The following is a 21,140-nucleotide window of genomic DNA, read 5'->3' on the forward strand; positions in this document are numbered from 1 at the left end:
ATGGTAAATGAATACAAGAAAATTGTTCTGGTGAAAGGATTACAGAACATGAATGATTATCAGTTTAGCATGATTAAGTCTTTACTGGCCCAGGATTTAAAACTGACTAGAAAAAAGCAAGATAAATACTACAAAATTCAGATTGCTGATGTGATGGGAAAAAAAATTCCCAGGTGCTACCTCTGTCAACAAACTAATAGATGTGTTAGAAGACATAGAAACATTTAAAGACCTTGTAAAAGAACTTAGAAAGGAGAAGCTAAAAGGTAATAAAGAAGATCCCACCCACACTTGCTCTTCTCTGGCCCTCCCCAATCTTAACTAGGACACCACCTTAGTCATAGTTAATATATTCTTTTCCCAATTTATGACTCATTGGCCATGAAAGTGTTAGTACTGCAGCAGCCAACAGGTTTGACAACGTAGGGCAACCCCTTTCCTATAAAGGAAAGTGGCTGTATGTTGGAGGTTGTATTTAGGGTAAGGATAAAGAATGAAAGAAAGAGGAAATGGATGAGAAGCTGAAACTTTCAGTACATTAGAAATGTTAGAAAATGACGAAATAGTAATTTAAGATTTGTGGTTTATTTAAAAAACATTTACCTTTAACCAATTAATGTGTCTGTTCTATTAAGACTATTTGCTCCATGGTTATTATTCCTTCTAGTAATGAAGATGGAGCAGTACTTAACATAAAAAACTACCTCTCCGAGATGTGAAGAACTTTTGTAAAATCACCAGGCAAAATCAAAATTTTTAAAAATCCAAAGACCAATATCACCATTTTGTCATCTCATCAATTTGTATCATAGTTCCTTTCACTGGCTTCTGTAATTTTAACAGATCTTCTAAATAACATGAGCAAGCAGTCAGCATCATGGAAACCTTGGGTTTTATTAAAAGACATGATAGGAGAACAGGGTAGGGAAAGGGTTAAACTGAGGTACATGGGAATCCAGAGGACAGAAGGAACACTGCACAGGGAGTCAGTACAAAAAGGATTGAGGAAGCAGGAGACAGTCTCCCTGCCTGTGTTCTTACTATTGGTCCCCTTGCAGCCAGAATAGCTAATGCAGTAGAGGTAGACAAAAGCACACCTAGACCCACAAGAAGGAGCTGAGGGGAAATAGCACTGAAACTGCTTCAGCTCTCTTCAAACAGCTCCTCTGGGTTTATTGAGTCTCTGTTTTCATATCAGTTGCAAACTAAGACAAAAAAGGAAAAATTCAGCAAAAAAGAGAAATCAGAAAGAAACAAGCTCTGCTACACCGGCACCTACCACAAGTAGTGCTCTGACACCTAGAAGAGTAGGGAAGAATCCTATGGTCCGGGTAAGCTTGTAGTTCCACAGAAGGAACTCTGCTAAGGCACTTGGTTCTTTATTAATATTCCAACAGTTCAGATTTACCAAATTTACCAAATTTACCTCAATTTACCAAATTGAGGAATTATGGATCATCTTTTTGCCAGGAAAAGAGTGAGGCACAATAAAAATACAGTAAAAATTTAAGTGACATAGATATGGTAACATCATCCTCATTATAAAGATGATGTTAACTGTTAGATTGAAAACACATCTTGCTCGTGCTTACATAAACCTAGATCTTCTAATTCTAAGAACAGTGCTCTTCCCATTATGACACAGAGGTGATTGGAGTAGTAACATGTCTGTGTGAATCAACCATCCCTTTTTTAATGCAACTATATGCCCATTCTTACCTACCGGCCGTCTCTTTTTATATATATATATATATATATATATATATATATATATATATATATATATATATATATATATATATATATATATATATATATATATATATAAATTTATTTATTTTATTTTTGGCTGCGTTGGGTCTTCGTTGCTGCACGCAGGCTTTCTCTAGTTGCAGCGAGCAGGGGCTACTCTTCATTGCGGTACATGGGCTTCTTTTTGCAGTAGCTTCTCTCCTTGCGGAGCACAGGCTTTAGGTGCGGGGGTTTCAGTAGTTGTGGTTCTCAGGCTCTAGAGTGCAGGCTCAGTAGGTGCACAAGCTTAGTTGCTCTGCTGTATGTGGGATCTTCCCAGGGCTCGAACCTGTGTCCCCTGCATTGGCAGGCAGATTCCTAAACATTGCGCCACCAGGGAAGTCCCCGGCCATCTCTCTTGGTGGTGGGTTGGAACTACTTGGAGTTTTCAAAGACATCACATTTCATATAAATAGAACCTACTACAATGTAATGAAAATATGTTCTGCTTCTTTTAATACTGAAAACCATTAACAGAGAAATTAAACTACTTTCAGAAAAGAAAAAAAACAAACTGAAGAAGAGACTGGAACAAAAAGGAATAAGGCATCTCAGGAGCAGATTCAGTCTCTGTACCCTTCAGTAACCAACACACCCACAACCGTGGGCCTTCCTCCACCTCCCCAGGCCTGATCATCAGCTCCATCTTCCACTCACCTATCTGAGGTACACATTTCCTGTTTCTCTTTTCCAAGTTTTCCTCAAGTCAGTAACAGGTGCATTTCACAGTGACTACTGTTAGTCTGTATATAACTATTGTTATTGATAAACTTGCTTTGGCAAAGGTGTTTCCTTTGTCATGGTAAATTGGTCACATTGATGAGAAGCCATATCCAGGTAAAGTCCAATCATTTACAGGTGATCACCATGTGTAATATCCCAGGTCAGACCACTCTAAGAACTTCTTGTCTGTGGAGGTAGATAGCTTGACTCCATCTTTCATGAATACATGACACCCCCCTCCCCCCCCGCTTGCCTCCCATACTTCCTATTACAGATCAGGCAACTTTCCCATTATGAAAGTATTCTGCTGCAACTCAATCAAATCAGGCCACTGTGGAGAGAGGAGATTAGAGGTAAACAAACCTGTCCTCTGTTTTTCTGTTAACATCCAAGCCACTGAGAAATACTGTGGATACACTGAAGAGGACATGGTTCTAATCAGATATCTTTTATTTGAGCCAGGTTAGAACAGGGAATTCTGAGCCACTGCATGTCTTTCTCACTACTTGTAGCAGACTATTATTTCTTTGGAAGAGGCAATATTTTGAATCCTCACAATGGCCCCGGGTACTCTAGTGATACTTGAAAACCCTTAATGTTTGTGGTTTGTGGTAGGCGCCGTTCTCTGTTTGCAATGCTATCTTAGTTATTTTTTCACTCTTTTTATTTTCTTTAGTCGTTTAAGTGAGTAGAGGACATATTTGAATTTATTATTATATTTTAATCTATCCCTCAAATGTTTCATGACAATGTTCTCATCCTCCATGGCTCTGTGTTGCTCTTGCTGAGGATCATGCTTTAATTCAGGAAGATTATTCTGTTTATAATGGATAGTCTAACTTCTATTCCTGTTGTCTGCTACCTTATACTAAGCTTTACCAGTTCATTACTGTTTCCTTTCCATTAAGCACTTCCTTTCTAGCCTGACTCCAGGTCCAAATATTTAGGAAGGTTGTGTGGCCCAATGTTATGACTGAGGTTTCACTCAGAGAAAGAGACTTTGTGTTCCCTGCTCAAACTTGTAAGTTTATTTTCCTGTTTCTGTCCAACACAGAACCAGAAAACGCAGGTCCAAAGTAAAGTAACTTCCAGGAGAAGTGTTCTCCAAAAGGGCCCAATGACAGTGATGGTACTGAAAGCAGCAGAGCCATTTGAATATGAGTCACCAGAAGGGGGGAAAAACACAATGTTTCATGCTACAGTGGTTACTGCAAGTCAGTTTTTCCAAGTGAAGGTTTTTAACACCAACCTTAAAGAGAAATTCACAAAGCAGAAGGTCATTACCATATCAGATTACTTTGAATGCAGAGGAATCCTGGAGATAAACAAAGCATCGTCTGTGTCTGAAGTTGGTCTTGATCAAAAGTCTGAAGTTCCAAACAGCATTGTCAAAAGAGCAAAAGAAACTCCCAAGATAGATAGTCTTCGCAAGTAAGCGTCGGGAACATTTATGTATGGGTTGTTTGTGTTATATCAGGTAATCTCTTAAAATTGTTTTTCATTTTCTCGATCAGTGCCTGAAATTGAATGTCTTCATTTGCCAAGCTCTGCTTACTGACTGAATATTGGAACTCAGTTCTCAGTTCTCTTTCTTGACTAGAGATAGGTGGTCAAGTCTGCCACATAACAGGAAATGGGATTGGGTGGCGTGTTAGCATTCTTCTACCCAAGATACCTCCAAGCAAGTCCTTGAAAAGATTCACCAAGAAACCTTGTCATTTCTCCAGTTATAATTACCTGGTCTCAGACACCATGAACAAGGACTGTGCAGGGTATAAATCAATATGCACATTCTAATAATTTTATCTCAGAACTCCACTGCAAATTCATCACTTTCTTTTTACTTTGAAGAATGGATTGCCTTACTCAGATTGAATTCTGGTTGCGACATGCATCCAGAGTAATAAAGAGATTGGCTTGTATTCTCCTGAATGCATATACATTCAACAGTTAGGCAAATGATATAACAATTCAGTGCTGTCTCCTCTAGATTATTCATTCATTTAATCAGTTATTCATGAACAACTAATTGAAGAAATATTTTATTGCATGGTATTTGGAAAATATGGTAATCTAATTCCCTTATTTATCAAAAACAAAGGCACAGAGAGTTTTACTGATATGTCAATTTCCAAATTCAGGGTACTAAAGAGTATGATATCTTAAATCCCCCCTAAAATTTACAGACTTCTATGAACTCACCTTACATCTTATATAATTAACTGCTTCATAAACCTGTATAAGTGTCTCCTAAGATAGCCCCTTAATTTACCTCCATTACTTTCTTACACTATCTTTGAGACCATGCCTACAAATGCAATTATAGAATTGATGAGTCATAACTTACATGAGTGAGACATATAGAGTGTGAACTGTGAAACCTACATCAATGGAAATAAAATATTGGAGAAGAGTGAGTAAATGGAGAAGGTAGAGAAAAAAATTAGTGAGTTACCAGAACCTAACCTGTTATATAGATTTTTTATAATCTATTAAGTGAAAAGTTATAGTCAATGTTCATTCATTTCTGCATAAGGAGAGGAGCCACAAATGTTCATCAGGGACTTCTGATTCCCCTGATTCCAGTTGTTTTAAAGAAACAAAGCTGCCCTTAAGGTGGAAGCAGTAGAAAATAGGAAGAAAACTCACTGTTCTAGAATTGCCAGATAGAAAACATCTAGAAAAAGAAAGGCAAAAATAAAAAATCAAGATAATAAAAGGAAAGTTCTCAGAGAAGACCTTTCCAAAGCCATATGCATACCTGTGCCTATAACTGCTCTTTTATATCTTGTGTTTATTGTGTCACAAGGGTCTTTCTCATACATATGGAGGCTACTATATTTTCAGGCCCTGAATATTAAATTTCTGTTGAAGAAAAAAGTAAATAAGAGGAACATAATCTATGAAATACAGGATAATACAGGAAAGATGGATGCTGTCGGGAATGGAAAATGGCACAATATCAAGTGTGAGGAAGGAGACAAACTTCGACTTTTCTGCTTTCAACTGAGAACAATTGACCAGAAACTGAAACTCACATGTGGAAATCACAGCTTCATCCAGTGGGAACTGGATGGAGAAACATTAGTTTTCCAGAAAGGCAAATAATTTTGTCTGGGTTTTGAGAGCACCAGTTTCTATATTCTTACATATAGAGTCTAGCAGATGGGAGGAAAACACAATGCTCTTGTGTTCGTTTGTAAGTGGAGGATTTTTTAAAGGATGCGAGGAAATGACATTCATATAGATTTCAAAAGGATTTGATACTAGTGCTAAATAATAGTGGTCAAGAGCAAGGCTTTGAATGGGACTGACCTGATTTGAATCCTGGCTTCAGCACTCACTAGTTGCCTGGTATTGGAGAAACAGCTTGATTGGTCCTCCAAAAGAGTCAAAGTCTCTATCTCATAGGGTTGGTTAAAAGCTAAGTGAGACAATACATATACATTATCTCACTGTCCGACACAAAGTGAGAAATTAATCTGCATTAGATACTATTTTTTCTCAACAAAGTAAAGACATTGGAAAGAGTTCTAAGCCAAGAAAATGACACATGCATGTCCTCAAAAGTGTAAAACAGCATAATGAGTTCTGAAATTCAGTAGATGTGAAAGATTATGAGAGATGAGACTATGGGAGACTATTAAGACATGAAGTGTGGGTGAAGGGAGAAAAATGAGCAGCACTTAATGTCAACTGCTAGGATCTCATTGTGTCTTTCTTATCTCTCCTTCAAGGTCATCAAGACTAAGAAGATAGGAAGGACCAACCAGTTTTCATTTAATTCTGAAAGTTGAAGAGGAGAGCCTCCCCCTTTAAATCTTCAGGTGGCTTTAAAACTGATACTCTTAAAGTTGAGATTTATATTTAAACAATAGATTCAGTAGACATAGCCCAGCACATTAAGCACTTTTTATACCTGAGCTGTGGATTAGGTTACTTTCTTTTATAAAATTTACTTATTATCTAAAATGTTCATCATGTAAAAAAATAAAATTTTCTTTTTTAAAGGTCATCGTTCTCCAAAAGTACTGGATATGGTCTCTTTATTGCAGAAGTGAGCCGCTTGGGGGTAGTTGATTTGTGCACTATAAGCCATACAGGGTGGGGCACACAAAGCCTCATCAACATTAAGGTCTGCATTCTGAATGTGATTTCCAAAGGACAAGGCCCTAACCAGGGCCAGCCTAAGGTGATGCAGTTTGGTCCCACAGCCCACGTTCAAATCTATAAACCCTGTGCCCTGGGGCAAGGTTTATTTGGTCCACACAAAGACTTATTTTCTGCAACTAAATCCCCGAGAAGGGGAACGTTTGTGTAATTGGTTTCTCCGGAGGAGGCACCATTGGTGATTGACACAAAGATACCAATACTTGCAAGAAGCTTCCCTATCCCTAGCTGGTGTGGAATATCTAGTCCCATTTCTCTGATTTGTAGGTACACTCATTATTAGTTTTCCAACTCTATCTAATTATTCTCACATCTTAAATATGTGGATTCCAGACCCCACATAGGGACATGCAATGAGCAAAAAGTAATGAATAGTGAATTAAATCTATTCTAAGTGACAGTAAATATCACCTAAAAAATTAAATATCTAACATCAATATTTAAAATATAGCTATCGACTTCTGTTTCTGGTGATTGCAGAGTAGCTTACCACCATAAGCAGCAATATTACTCAATAAAATAACATGAGGTGAGAGTTTTCAGTCTTCAAACAACCGGTGGCACAAGAATAAAATCCCTGAGAGAAGAAAAAGTCAGAACATAAGCTTTATAATTGCCCAAGATCTCTACCTTGGAGGATTTCCTGATTGCAGGCCAGTGAGCAGGTGTCAAAGTAGAGCATGACAGTCACACCAGGTGAAGGGGTAAATATTAGTTTTCATGGTACTTAACTAGCTGGAATCTGGAGAGAAGAGAGCTATACAGAGGGCTCATTGACTGAGTCCTGGGTTGCACATAAAGAGGATGAGATAAAATGAGGTCCACCACGGAGCAGCCCCTAGGAGTTTGAGAACAGAACAGAAGAACAAGAGAGCAAACAGTGCAGGCAACGTTGAATGCTGCCAAAATAGAGACACATATTTAGCACCTGGGCATCAAACTAACAAAATTAAGAAGTTGTTAATTAGGAGTGAACTTTATACAGTAGACTAGCAACTACTCTAGAACCTTCCTAACAAAGCCTAAAACCAAGCCTCAACCTACTTCAGGAAAAAGATAGTATCTGAGTTGTTGGTTTTTTCCAGCTTTGTTGAGATATAATTGACATATAGCATTGTGTTATATATGAGTTATGTACAATGGGATTACCTGATACCATTGTATCTTGAGAAATGATCACCATAATAAGATTAGTTAACACTTTCATCACATCACATAATTACCTTTTTTTGGTGATGGTATTTAAGAGACACTCTCTTAAAAACTTTCAAGTATATAATATAGTATTGTTAACTATAATCACCATGCAGTACATTAGATCTCCAGAATTTATTCCTCTTATACCTGGAATGTCATACACTTTGACTAACATTTTCCCATTTTTCCCAAGCCCTTGTCCATGACAGCTACCAATCTATCCTGTGAGTTTGTTTATTTTAGATTCCACCTTTAAGTGAGATCATACAGTGTTTGTCTTTCTCTGTCTGACTTATTTCACTAAGCATAATCCCGTTAAAGTCCATCCACCTTGTCACAAATGGCAGGATTTTCTTCTTTCTGATTTCATGACTGAATAATATTTCATTGTATGTGTGTGTGTGTGTGTGTGTGTGTACATACCCATATATGGATGGGCAATTGTATTGCTTCAACCCTTTCGACTACAGGGAATAATAATGTAATGAACATAAGAGTGCAGATATATCTCTGAGACAGTGATTTCACTTCCTTCAGATATATACCCAGAAGTAGGATTGCTGGATCATACTGTACTTTTATTTTTAATTTTTTGAGAAACATCCATACTGTTTTCCAAAATGGCTGAAGTAATTTAAATTCCTACTAACAGTACACTTTTCTCCAAATACTCCCAGCACTTATCTCCTGTCTTTTTTTTAAACTTAACTTTTATTGAAGTCAGGGAGAGTGATTCCTTCAGCCCTGTTCTTCTTTCTCAAGATTGTTTCAGCTATTCAGGGTCTTTTTTGTTTCCATACAAATTTTAAAACTTTTTGTTCTAGTTCTGTGGAAAATGTCGCTGGTATTTTGATAGGGATTGCATAGAATCTGTAGATTACCTTGGGTAGTATGGTCATTTTAACAATATTGATTCTTCCAATCCAAGAATACAGTATATTTTTCCATCTCTTTGTGTCACCTTCAATTTCTTTCATCAGTGTCTTATAGCTATCAGAGTACAGGTCTTTTGCCTCCTTAGGTAGGTTTATTCTCAGTTATTTTATTCTTTTTGATGCAATGGTAAATGAGATTGTTTCCTTAATTTCTCTTTCTGATATTTTGTTCTTAGTGTAGAGAAATGCAACATATCTGTGTATATTAATTTCATATCCTGCAACTTTACCAAATTCACTGATGAGCTCTAGTAGTTTTCTGGTAGTGTCCTTAGGATTTTCTATATATAGTACCAAGTCATCTGCAAACAGTGACAGTTTTACTTCTTTTTTTTTTTTTTCCAGTTTGGATTCCCTTTATTTCTTTTTCTTCTCTGATTGCTGTGGCTAGGACTTCCAAAACTATGTTGAATAAAAGTGGTGAAAGTGGGCATCCTTTTCTTGTTCCTGATCTTAGAGGAAATGCTTTCAGCTTTTCACCATTGAGTATGATGTTAGCTGTCAGTTTGTCATATATGGCCTTTATTATGTTAAGTTATAGTCCCTCTATGCCCACCTTCTGGAGAGTTTTTATTATATATGGATGTTGAATTTTATCAAAAGCTTTTTCTGCATCTATTGAGATGATCATATGGTTTTTATTCTTCAGTGTGTTAATGTGGTGTATCACATTGATTTGTGGATATTGAAAAATCCTTGCATCCTTGAGATAAATCCCACTTGATCATGGTATATGATCCTTTTAATGTATTGTTGAATTTGATTTGCTATTATTTTGTTGAGAATTTTTTCATCTATGTTCATCAGTGATATTGGCCTGTAATTTTCTTTTTTTATGATATCTTTGTCTGGTTTTGGTATCAGGGTGATGCTGGCCTCATAGAATGAGTTTGGAAGTGTTCCTTCATCTGCAATTCTTTGGATTAGCTTCATAAAGATAGGTGTTAAATCTTCTCTAAATGTTTGTTAGAATTTGCCTGTGAAGCCTTCTGGTCCTGGACTTTTTTTTGTTAGGAGTTTTTAAATTACTGATTCAATTTCATTACTGTTAATTAGTCTGTTCATCCTATATTATAAAGGTAGAGTAATCAAAACAGTATGGTACTTGCACAAAAACAGACACATAGATCAATGGAACGGGATAGAGACCCCAGAAATAAACCCATACAAATTTAGTCAATTAATCTACAACAAAAGAGGAAAGAATATACAATGGAGAAAAGACAGTCTCTTCAATAAGTGGTGCTGGGAAAACTGGACATCTACATGTAAAAGAATGAAATTAGAATATTCTTTAACACAGTATACAAAAAAATTCAAAATGAATTAAAGACCTAAATATAAGACTGGATACTATAAAACTCCTAGAAGAAAACATAGGCAGAGCACTCTTTGGCTTAAATCACAGGAATATTTTTGTGGTTCTGTCTCCTAAAATAAAGGAAATAAAAGCAAAAATAAACAGATGAAACCTAATTAAACTTAAAGGCTTTTGCACAGCAAAGGAAACCATCAACAAAACAAATGGACAGCCTACTGAACGGGAGGAAATATTTGCAAGTGATATGACAAATAAGGGATTAGTATCCGACGTATATAAACAGCTCATACAACTCAACATCAAAAAAACCCAAACAACCCAATTTAAAAAATTTTAAATGGGCAGAAGAACTGAATAGACATTTTTCTAAAGAGGAAATGCAGATGGCCAACAAGCACATGAGAAGATGCTCAACATCACTAATGATCAGGGAAATGCAAAACCACAAGATATCACCTCACACATGTCAGAATGGCTATCATCAAAAAGAACACAAATAACAAATGTTGGAGACGATGTGGAGAAAAGGGAACCCTTATACACTGTTGGTGGAAATGTAAATTGATACAGCCACTGTGGAAACAGTATGGAGGTTTCTCAAAAAAAACAAAAAAATAGAACTATCATATGACCCAGAAATTCCAATCCTGGGTACATATCCAAAAACAAAAACAAAAACACTAATTCAAAAAGATACACGAACTCCAACACTCATAGCAGTATTATTTACAATAGCCAAGACATGGAAACAACCTAAATGTCCATCAACAGATGAATGGATAAAGAAGATGTGGTACATATATAAAATGGAATACTACTCAGCCATAAAAAAGATGAATTTTTGCCAGTTGCAGCAACATGGATGCTTTTTTTCTTGTGGTCTTACAGGATCTCCTCCTGCCACTGCCACTCTGAGAACAGTGAAGGAGGGAGAAGTAGCTGGATGAATCACCTTTTTATTTGAGCCCAATTTAAGGAACTTTGGTTTTTACTGAACCACATTTAAGTTCACTGGCTAAGAAAGTTTTAATGTGGGAACTTCTTTCAGCTATGAATTTGTTATGAAAGACTAAATGAAAGTATGCCTGCTACCATTCTTCATTTTGAATAAAATATTCACATGAGGAAATTGTGCAGTTTCCTGACTGCACAAAAGCTACAAGCATTTTTGGGCAGAATTTCAAAATCACCTTATAACTTCAAAACCTCTCTCCCTGAGAGGAAAGAAATTGAGGGAGGAAATTATCTCATGGCACAGCATGACATAGCCAGCACTAGTCAGCTTTTTAAATGATTTAAACTAGCACCATTTTTCATTGTAATCCTTCCAAATACATTATTTTCTCAGTCTTTTTCAAGATGACAGCATTCTGCATTTTAGTCTTCAGAGATTTTTACTAATTTATCTTTCTCCTCTTACAAGACAGTGATTTCTGCATTTCTAAAATATTTCAAGATCAAGACTACTGTGGAGGTTCATTCCACAACCCCCACAATAGTCTTGAGTTTGGTTTCGGCACCAAAAAACAAAACAAATAAACAAACAAAAAAAGACTACTGTGGAAGAAGTCCAGTGAGGTTAACCTGTGGGGATTTCTGTAGTGAAAGATCTGGGCAGCTAATTAGTAATCACATGTTCACAAGGGCATTTTTTTCTTAGTAAATTTTTTTTTTCTTGTTTTTCTTTTGCTCCATTTTCTTTAATCCATATTATTGTGCTTGAACCTCAAAATTGTGTCTCATTTCATCTTCTACAAAAAAATAACTCCAATTATGACTTAATCAAAGGCATATTGAAAATTAACTACACTTTAATCTTTTGCTTCTACTGGGGATACTTGGTGAATTTGACACAATTTCTTGCCTCAAGAAATTTTCTGTCTTTTGTTTTCCTGGGAGGGAGTAGGGAGAGAAATATGAATCATCCATAAGAATACAGGTGACGACAGCAATGGGTTCATTGTCTGCTAATTGAGTCTCTTTCACACTTCTTCCCTTTGCTTACTACTCAAAGTTTCTTCAGTACACTGTGTTTCCTTCTGCTTCACGATTTTCACAAACCAAACTTGGTCAAACCTTTTCATTGTTTGAGTTCCAATTTAATGTCTCCTCCTCAGGAAATCCTCCTTTAGATCTCCTTTTTGGCTAGAAGTCTTCTCGGTGTTTACTTGTATAGGATCTTATTTATTTTTCTTTTGTACAAATTGCAACTACTGTAATTAATATGTGTCATTTCACCCACACTGTAAGTCACAAGAGTAGAGCTATAGAGGAACTTAATTGACTTGTGCACAGGGCTGGTGGTAATTTTGTGCAATTATGTATAATTACTGCCAGCTTGAGCCCAACTCTAAGAGCTACACCTCCTCACTTCAAATAGCTGAGGAAAATACAATGCAAGACAGACACAATCCCTTATCTAAAGTTCCTTAGACACCACATAACAGTTTATAACTGTATAGCACTATGTGCATACATCATCACTTACATGGTTCCCTTTAGCCTTCATAGAAAACATGTTAGAGAAGCCATGTGTTTTTTCATTGTATTTTTTAAAAACTTGTGTTAACTGGCTTATAACAAGTTTTATGTGTACAACATTATGTTTCTACTCCTTTACATGCTATAGCCTGCTTACCACCAAAAATTTAGTTTCCATCCATCACCATACTGTTGGTATAATTGATCCCTTTTAACCATTTCACCCTTCCACACCATTCCTCTCTGGTAACCACTATTCTATTCTCTATATCTATGTGTTTGTTTTTGTTTGGTTTGGGTTGTTCATTTATTTTGGTTTTTTGTTTGTTTGTTTTTTTTATATTCCACATATGAATGAGATCATACAGTATTTGTCTTTCTCTGTCTGACTTATTTCACTTAGCGTAATACCCTCAAGGTCCATCCATGTTATTGCAAATGGCAAGACTTCATCTTTTTTATAACTGGGTAGAATTCCATTGTGTATGTGTGTGTGTGTGTGTGTGTGTGTGTGTGTGTGTATACATATGTATATATACCACATCTCTTGTTATCCATTCATCCCTTTATGGGCACTTAGGTTGTGTTCACATCTTGGCTATTGTAAATAATGCTGTGAAGAAAATGCAGATGCATGTATCTTTTGAAAATAGTGCTTTTGTGTTCTTTGGATAAATACTCTGAAATGGAATAGCTGGATCATATGATAGTTCTATTCTTAATTTTTTGAGGACTCTCCATGCTGTTTTCCACAGTGGCTGCACCAATTTACATTCCCACCAACAGTGTACGAGTGTTCCCTTTTCTCCACATCCTTGCCAACACTTGTTATTTCTTGCCTTTTTGATAATAGCCATTCTGACAGGTGTGTGGAGATATCTCATTGTGGTTTTAATTGCATCTCCCTCATGATTAGTGATGTTGAGCATCTTTTCATGTGTACTTTGGCCATCTGTATGTCTTTGGAAAAATGTCTATTCAGCTCCTCCTCTCAGTTTTTTAATTGAGCTGTTTTTTGTTGTTGAGTTGTATGATTTCTTTATATTTTTTTATTTTTTATTTTTTTAATATTTGCATGAAAAATAACTATTTTCTAAGACAAAAATCTTTAGTGGCATTGTTTTACATTTTTGCAAATGTCTTCCAACGTCTGGCTTGATAGAAGACAGCTGAATCCTCGTATCTTCTTCTGTGTTCAGTCTCTTGCCACGTGTTGTGCTGGTTGAAGTATGAAACGAAAATCCAGCTACACATAGATGACAAGGGTGAAAAGGGGAGGACCCTCTGAAATTGCCAGAGAGACCGCCAAGGGACCCTCAAACCACACTTTGAGAACCACCATTTGACACTTCACTGGGCTGTTGAGGAGGCTATGGATTATATTAGTGAAGGGTAGCCAGGGTTGGGGGAACAACCTCCACCAGAACCACATGGCTGGAAAGGTAGGGAAGAAACAGTTTTCCAGCAGAGTGGGACGCTGTTCCGGAAGGAGAGAGGGATGCGGAGCAGACAAGATACACAGACAAGTCTGTGAGGTCTCCTCCTGCAGGGCTTGGCACACATTCATACAGTGTATTTCCTGCTGCTCAGGCTCTTGGTTTGCTTGAAACAAGAGATCCAGCCAGAAGTGTCCTGAGGTAAGAGAGGGAGGGCTCCTGAAGTGTCCCTGGGGCCTGGGGGCAGGACACAGCTGGGTCTGGGATCGTGCACCATTGAGGACTCTACTTCTCCGTCCCCACACCTCTCCTTCCTGCTCCTTCCTCACTGCAGGCCATTTCCCTCCATTTCCACAGGCTGAGAATAGTTCTGCCAGCAGTGCCAAGTCTGCATGTTCCATGCCAGCAACCCAGAGAAAGATGAACCTCATCTACCTTAGTTCCAGTCACACGTTTCTTTGGAAGAAATCTGACTTGTCTAGTTGGGGTCCAGAGGCCACCCCTGGACCCATCAGCTATTGCCATGGCCTAAGATCACGTGGTTCACACAGGGCAACTCCCGTTGTTAAAATGTGGATGGTGGGGCTAGGGGAGATGGGCAGTTTCTGAAAAAAGAAGGTTGGGAGCAGAGTCTGGCAGACTGTCATCATAATGCACAGAAATCTCTTGCATTCCTATACACTAATGATGAAAAATCTGAAAGAGAAATTAAGGAAACACTCCCATTTATCATTGCAACAAAAAGAATAAAATACCTAGGGATAAACCTACCTAGGGAGAAAAAAGACCTGTATGCAGAAAGCTATAAGACACCGATGAAAGAAAGTAAAGATGATATAAACAGATAGAGAGATATACCATGTTCTTGGATGGGAAGAATCAACATTGTGAAAATGACTATACTACCCAAAGCAATCTACAGATTCAATGCAATCCGTATCAAACCACCAATGGCATTTTTCACAGAACTAGAACAAAATTTCACAATTTGTTTGGAAACACAAAACACCCCGAATAGCCAAAGCAATCTTGAGAAAGAAAAATGGAGCTCGAGGAATCAGGCTCCCTGACTTCAGACTATACTACAAAGCTACAGTAATCAAGACAGTATGGTACTTGCACAGAAAGAGAAATATAGATCAAGGGAACAGGTTAGAAAGCCCAGAGAGAAACCAACGCACATATGGACAACTTATCTTTGATAAAGGAGGCAAGAATATGCAATGGAAAAAAGACAGCCTCTTCAATAAATGGTGCTGGAAAACTGGACAGCTACATGTAAAAGAATGAAATTAGAACACTTCCCAACACCATACATAAAAATAAACTCAAAATGGATTAAAGACCTAAATATAAGCCCAGAGAGTATAAAACTCTTAGAGGAAAACATAGGAAGAACACCCTTTGACATAAATCACAGCAAGATCCTTTTTGACCCAGCTCCTAGAGAAAAGGAAATAAAAACAAAAATAAACAAATGAGACCTTTTTAAACTTAAAAGCCTTTGCACAGCAAAGGAAACCATAAACAAGACATAAAGACAACCCTCAGAATGGGAGAAAATATTTGCAAATGAAGCAACTGACAAAGGATTTATCTACAAAAAATACAAGCAGCTCATGCAGCTCAATATCAAAAAAAACAAACAACCCAATCCAGAAATGGGCAGATGATCTAAATAGACATATCGCCAAAGAAGATATACAGATTTCCAACAAACCCATGAAAGGATGGTCAACATCACTAATCATTAGAGAATTGTAAATCAAAACTACAATGAGGTATCACCTCACACTGGTCAGAATGGCCATCAACAAAAAATCTACAAACAATAAATGCTGGAGAGGATGTGGAGAAAAGGGAGCCCTCTTGTACTGTTGGTGGGAATGTAAATTGGTACAGCTACTATGGAGAACAGTATGGAGGTTCCTTAAAACACTAAAAATAGAACTACCATACGACCCAGCAATCCCACTACTGGACATATACCGTGAGAAAACCATAATTCAAAAAGAGACATGTACCACAATGTTCACTGCAGCACTATTTACAATAGCTAGAACCTGGAAGCAACCTAAATGTCCATCGACAGATGAATGGATAAAGAAGATGTGGCACATATATACAATGGAATATTACTCAACCATAAAAAGAAACAAAATTGAGTTATTTGTAGTGAGGTGGATGGACCTAGAGTCTGTCATACAGAGTGAAGTAAGTCCAAAAAAGAAAAACAAATACCATATGCTAGCACATATATATGGAATCTTAAAAAAAAAAACAAAAACTAACACACCATTGTAAAGCAATTATACTCCAATAAAGATGTTAAGAATAATATATAGTTCTGATCAACCTGGGGGCAGGACAGGAATAAAGACACCGACGTAGAGAATGGACTTGAGGACAATGGGAGGGGGAAGGGTAAGCTGGGAGGAAGTGAGAGAGTAGCACTGACATATCTACACTACGAAATAGCTAGTGGCAAGCAGCTGCATCACACAGGGAGATCAGCGCGGTGCTTTGTGACCACCTAGAGCAGTGGGATAGGGAGGGTGGGAGGGAAGTGCAAGATGGAGGTGATAAGGGGTTATATGTATACATACAGCTGATTCAGTTTGTTATGATGCAGGAACTAACACAACATTGTAAAGCAATTATACTCCAATAAAGATGTTAAAGAATATTTTTATATAGAAAAAACTAAAATAAATTAACCTCCCCAACCTCAAGAGCTGTAGAGTGGATGCTCTAAAACTGAAATACATTAAAAGTGTTTTTATTTTCAAGATGCTGTCGCAATCCTGTTTCAAGTTCCCTTTATCCTTGTAGCTTCTGAAAAATGGATTACTTCATATGCACATAATGTTTGCCTTCTAGGTTATTTTTATATTTATATTCATGATCTTTATTCTAAGTGCCTCTTGTTATAAATACAAAATTACTACAGTTGAGTGATAAACTAGATTGACTTGGGAGTCCAATAAGTAGGGTGGGGTGAAAGAACTGTGCTTAAAAGCAGAAAATAGAAGACAGAGGTAGTATGAGGTGACTTATTAGAAGGGAGAAATAATAATATAGTTTGACTCTGAGCCTCTGGGAACTAGCCCTGTGTGACTGCTTCTGGTCTAGGGTAGCACCAAGAGCCCTGGCGAGGGAACCTGCTGACTCTGCCTCCAGGAGCTTAAGGCTAAACTCTTCTGTCCTGGCTTTAGTGCAGAGGAACTGATAGGGAGAATCTTTCCTCCTGAATAATTCAAGCCTTGAATTATTAACCTTGGATAAAAGTTAAAATTAACCTTGGATAAGAAGGCCATGGTCTTTACCCTAGTTTTGAGCTTTCAATTTATATATATATATTCACTGAGCCCATTAAATTAAGCCTAAAATACTATCAATCTTCTAGGTAACTGATCAGTTAACTAGAATTGTAAACAATCCAATTGTTCCTCACTTGGGGAATGAATTAACAAACTCTGGTGGGTCCACACATTGAATTCTACACAGCAATATAAAGAATAAACTGATACACACAACTATGTGAATGAATCCTAAACCACAATACTAAGTGCCAGAAGCCAGACTCAAATTGCTATATATATTTAAATTTCCATTTTAGGAAACTCTGGAAAAGAGAAAAGTTTAATTTAAGAAACTATATTAGTGGCTGCCGGGAGCTTGGATTGGAGGAAGAATTAACAATAAAGTGGCATGAAGGAATTTCTTGTTATGATGGAATTGTTCTAATTATTCAGAACGTGATCTTGCCTTTCTGTCCCTTATTTTTCTCATCAGGAGGGTAAAAAGAACACCGTCAAGCCTCTAGAGCTATTATAAGATTAAGTGACACAAAATAATTGCAGAACACCAGATACCAAATATGCAATCAAGAAATACACTGTAAGGGAATTATATTCAATATCCTGTAATAAAATAAAATGGAAAAGAATATGAAAAAGAATATATTTATATGTATAACTGAATCACTTTTCTGTACAGCAGAAATAATACATTATAATATTACAAGGTTGTAAATCAACTATATTTCTATAAAATAAAAAAAATACACTGTAAAATCAGTGTTAGATATCTATTTTCTGCCATTGTACCCTAAAGTAAATGAATTATTCTTCAGTGTTTGCCTAATGCAAGTCTTTGCCTGGAGCAACTTTCTCATAGGATTCAAATATATGAGGACCAGGAAATATATCTGGAGAGCTACTGACCTGTTGGTACCTGAGTAAATAAGTGGAGCCAGCTATTTCACGTCAGACAGGGCTAGAATTACTTCCCATATATACTAGTGACTTCATGCAAATCACCAGAAGTTACCTTATATGGTACACAAATTACCCAATTATGGCCCCTCCAGGAGACCAATTCTGAAAAAATATCGTTTTGGACTAAAGCAACTCCACTCTAGGATAAGGGTTGGCAATTGAAGCATAGACTGGATTTCAGCTGGTCTGGCTCCCTCTTGGGTTTCTTTGAACAGGGCACAGCTTGTCCAACCTGTCATTCTTTTTTTTTAAATAAAAGACAATTTTATTTTCTTTAACACAACTCCATAGAAAAAGTGGGTACCATGGTCTAAATAAGACTCATTTGAGCAAAAATCAATGAAACTAAAAGCTGGTTCTTTGAGAAGATAAACAAAATTGATAAACCATTAGCCAGACTCATCAAGAGAAAAAGGGAGAAGACTCAAATCAATAGAATTAGAAATGAAAAAGGAGAAGTAACCACTGACACTGCAGAAATACAAACGATCATGAGAGATTACTACAAGCAACTCTATGCCAATAAAATGGACAACCTGGAAGAAATGGACAGATTCTTAGAAATGCACAAGCTGCCGAGACTGAACCAGGAAGAAATAGAAAATATGAACAGACCAATCACAAGCACTGAAATTGAAACTGTGATTAAAAACCTTCCAACAAACAAAAGCCCAGGACCAGATGGCTTCACAGGTGAATTCTATCAAACATTTAGAGACGAGCTAACACCTATCCTTCTCAAACTCTTCCAAAATATTGCAGAGGGAGGAACACACCCAAACTCATTCTACGAGGCCACCATCACCCTGATACCAAAACCAGACAAAGATGTCACAAAGAAAGAAAACTACAGGCCAATATCACTGATGAACATAGATGCAAAAATCCTCAACAAAATACTAGCAAACAGAATCCAACAGCACATTAAAAGGATCATACACCATGATCAAGTGGGGTTTATCCCAGGAATGCAAGGATTCTTCAATATACGCAAATCAATCAATGTGATACACCATATTAACAAATTGAAGGAGAAAAACCATATGATCATCTCAATAGATGCAGAGAAAGCTTTCGACAAAATTCAACACCCATTTATGATAAAAACCCTGCAGAAAGTAGGCATAGAGGGAACTTTCCTCAACATAATAAAGGCCATATATGACAAACCCACAGCCAACATTGTCCTCAATGGTGAAAAATTGAAACCATTTCCACTAAGATCAGGAACAAGACAAGGTTGCCCACTCTCACCACTATTATTCAACATAGTTTTGGAAGTGTTAGCCACAGCAATCAGAGAAGAAAAAGAAATAAAAGGAATACAAATCAGAAAAGAAGAAGTAAAGCTGTCACTGTTTGCAGATGACATGATACTATACATAGAGAATCCTAAAGATGCTACCAGAAAACTCCTAGAGCTAATCAATGAATTTGGTAAAGTAGCAGGATACAAAATTAATGCACAGAAATCTCTTGCATCCCTATACATTAATGACGAAAAATCTGAGAGAGAAATTAAGGAAACACTCCCATTTACCATTGCAACGCAAAGAATACCTAGGCATAAACCTACCTAAGGAGACAAAAGACCTGTATGCAGAAAATTATAAGACACTGATGAAAGAAATTAAAGATGATACAAATAGATGGAGAGATATACCATGTTCTTGGATTGGAAGAATCAACATTGTGAAAATGACTCTACTACCCAAAGCAATCTACAGATTCAATGCAATCCCTATCAAACTACCACTGGCATTTTTCACAGAACTAGAACAAAAAATTTCACAATTTGTATGGAAACACAAAAGACCCCGAATAGCCAAAGCAATCTTGAGAACGAAAAATGGAGCTGGAGGAATCAGGCTCCCTGACTTCAGACTATATTACAAAGCTACAGTAATCAAGACAGTTTGGTACTGGCACAAAAACAGAAATAATGATCAATGTAACAGGATAGAAAGCCCAGAGATAAACCCACGCACATATGGTCACCTTATTTTGATAAAGGAGGCAAGCATATACAGTGGAGAAAAGACAGCCTCTTCAATTAGTGGTGCCGGGAAAATTGGACAGATACATGTAAAAGTATGAAATTAGAACACTCCTTGACACCATGCACAAAAATAAACTCAAAATGGATTAAAGACCTAAATGTAAGGCCAGACACTATCAAACTCTTAGAGGAAAACATAGGCAGAACACTCTATGACATAAATCACAGCAAGATTCTTTTTGACCCAGCTCCTAGAGAAATGGAAATAAGAACACAAATAAACAAATGGGACCTAATGAAACTTAAAAGCTTTTGCACAGCAAAGGAAACCATAAACAAGACCAAAAGACAACCCTCAGAATGGGAGAAAATATTTGCAAATGAAGCAACTGACAAAGGATTAATCTTCAAGATTTACAAGCAGCTCATGCAGCTCAATAACAAAAAAACGAACAATCCAATCCAAAAATGGGCAGAAGACCTAAATAGACATTTCTCCAAAGAAGATATACAGATGGCCTACAGACACATGAAAGAATGCTCAACATCATTAATCATTAGAGAAATGCAAATCAAAACTACAATGAGGTATCACCTCACACTGGTCAGAATGGCCATCAACAAAAAATCTACAAACAATAAATGCTGGAGAGGATGTGGAGAAAAGGGAGCCCTCTTGTATTGTTAGTGGGAATGTAAATTGGTACAGCTACTATGGAGAACAGTATGGAGGTTCCTTAAAAAACTACAAATAGAACTACCATACGACCCAGCAATCCCAATACTGGGCATATACCCTGAGAAAAC

The 21,140-nt window shown here is 37.0% G+C and overlaps 1 protein-coding gene across 1 annotated transcript; it reads left to right on the forward strand.

Moving 5' to 3' along the window:
* MNDA (myeloid cell nuclear differentiation antigen) lies at nt 1-18,753 on the forward strand (the record flags this gene model as incomplete). Its single annotated transcript, XM_068537604.1, is given in 7 exon segments — nt 1-156; nt 158-266; nt 844-943; nt 2,289-2,457; nt 3,569-3,991; nt 5,389-5,576; nt 18,732-18,753. Coding segments are annotated over 7 exon segments (1,167 nt in total), but the record flags the coding sequence as incomplete, so codon positions are not given.
* Between the last annotated feature and the right edge of the window lie 2,387 nt (nt 18,754-21,140).

Source organism: Eschrichtius robustus, chromosome 3 (genome assembly GCF_028021215.1).
Source record: "Eschrichtius robustus isolate mEscRob2 chromosome 3, mEscRob2.pri, whole genome shotgun sequence".
NCBI lineage: Eukaryota > Metazoa > Chordata > Mammalia > Artiodactyla > Eschrichtiidae > Eschrichtius > Eschrichtius robustus.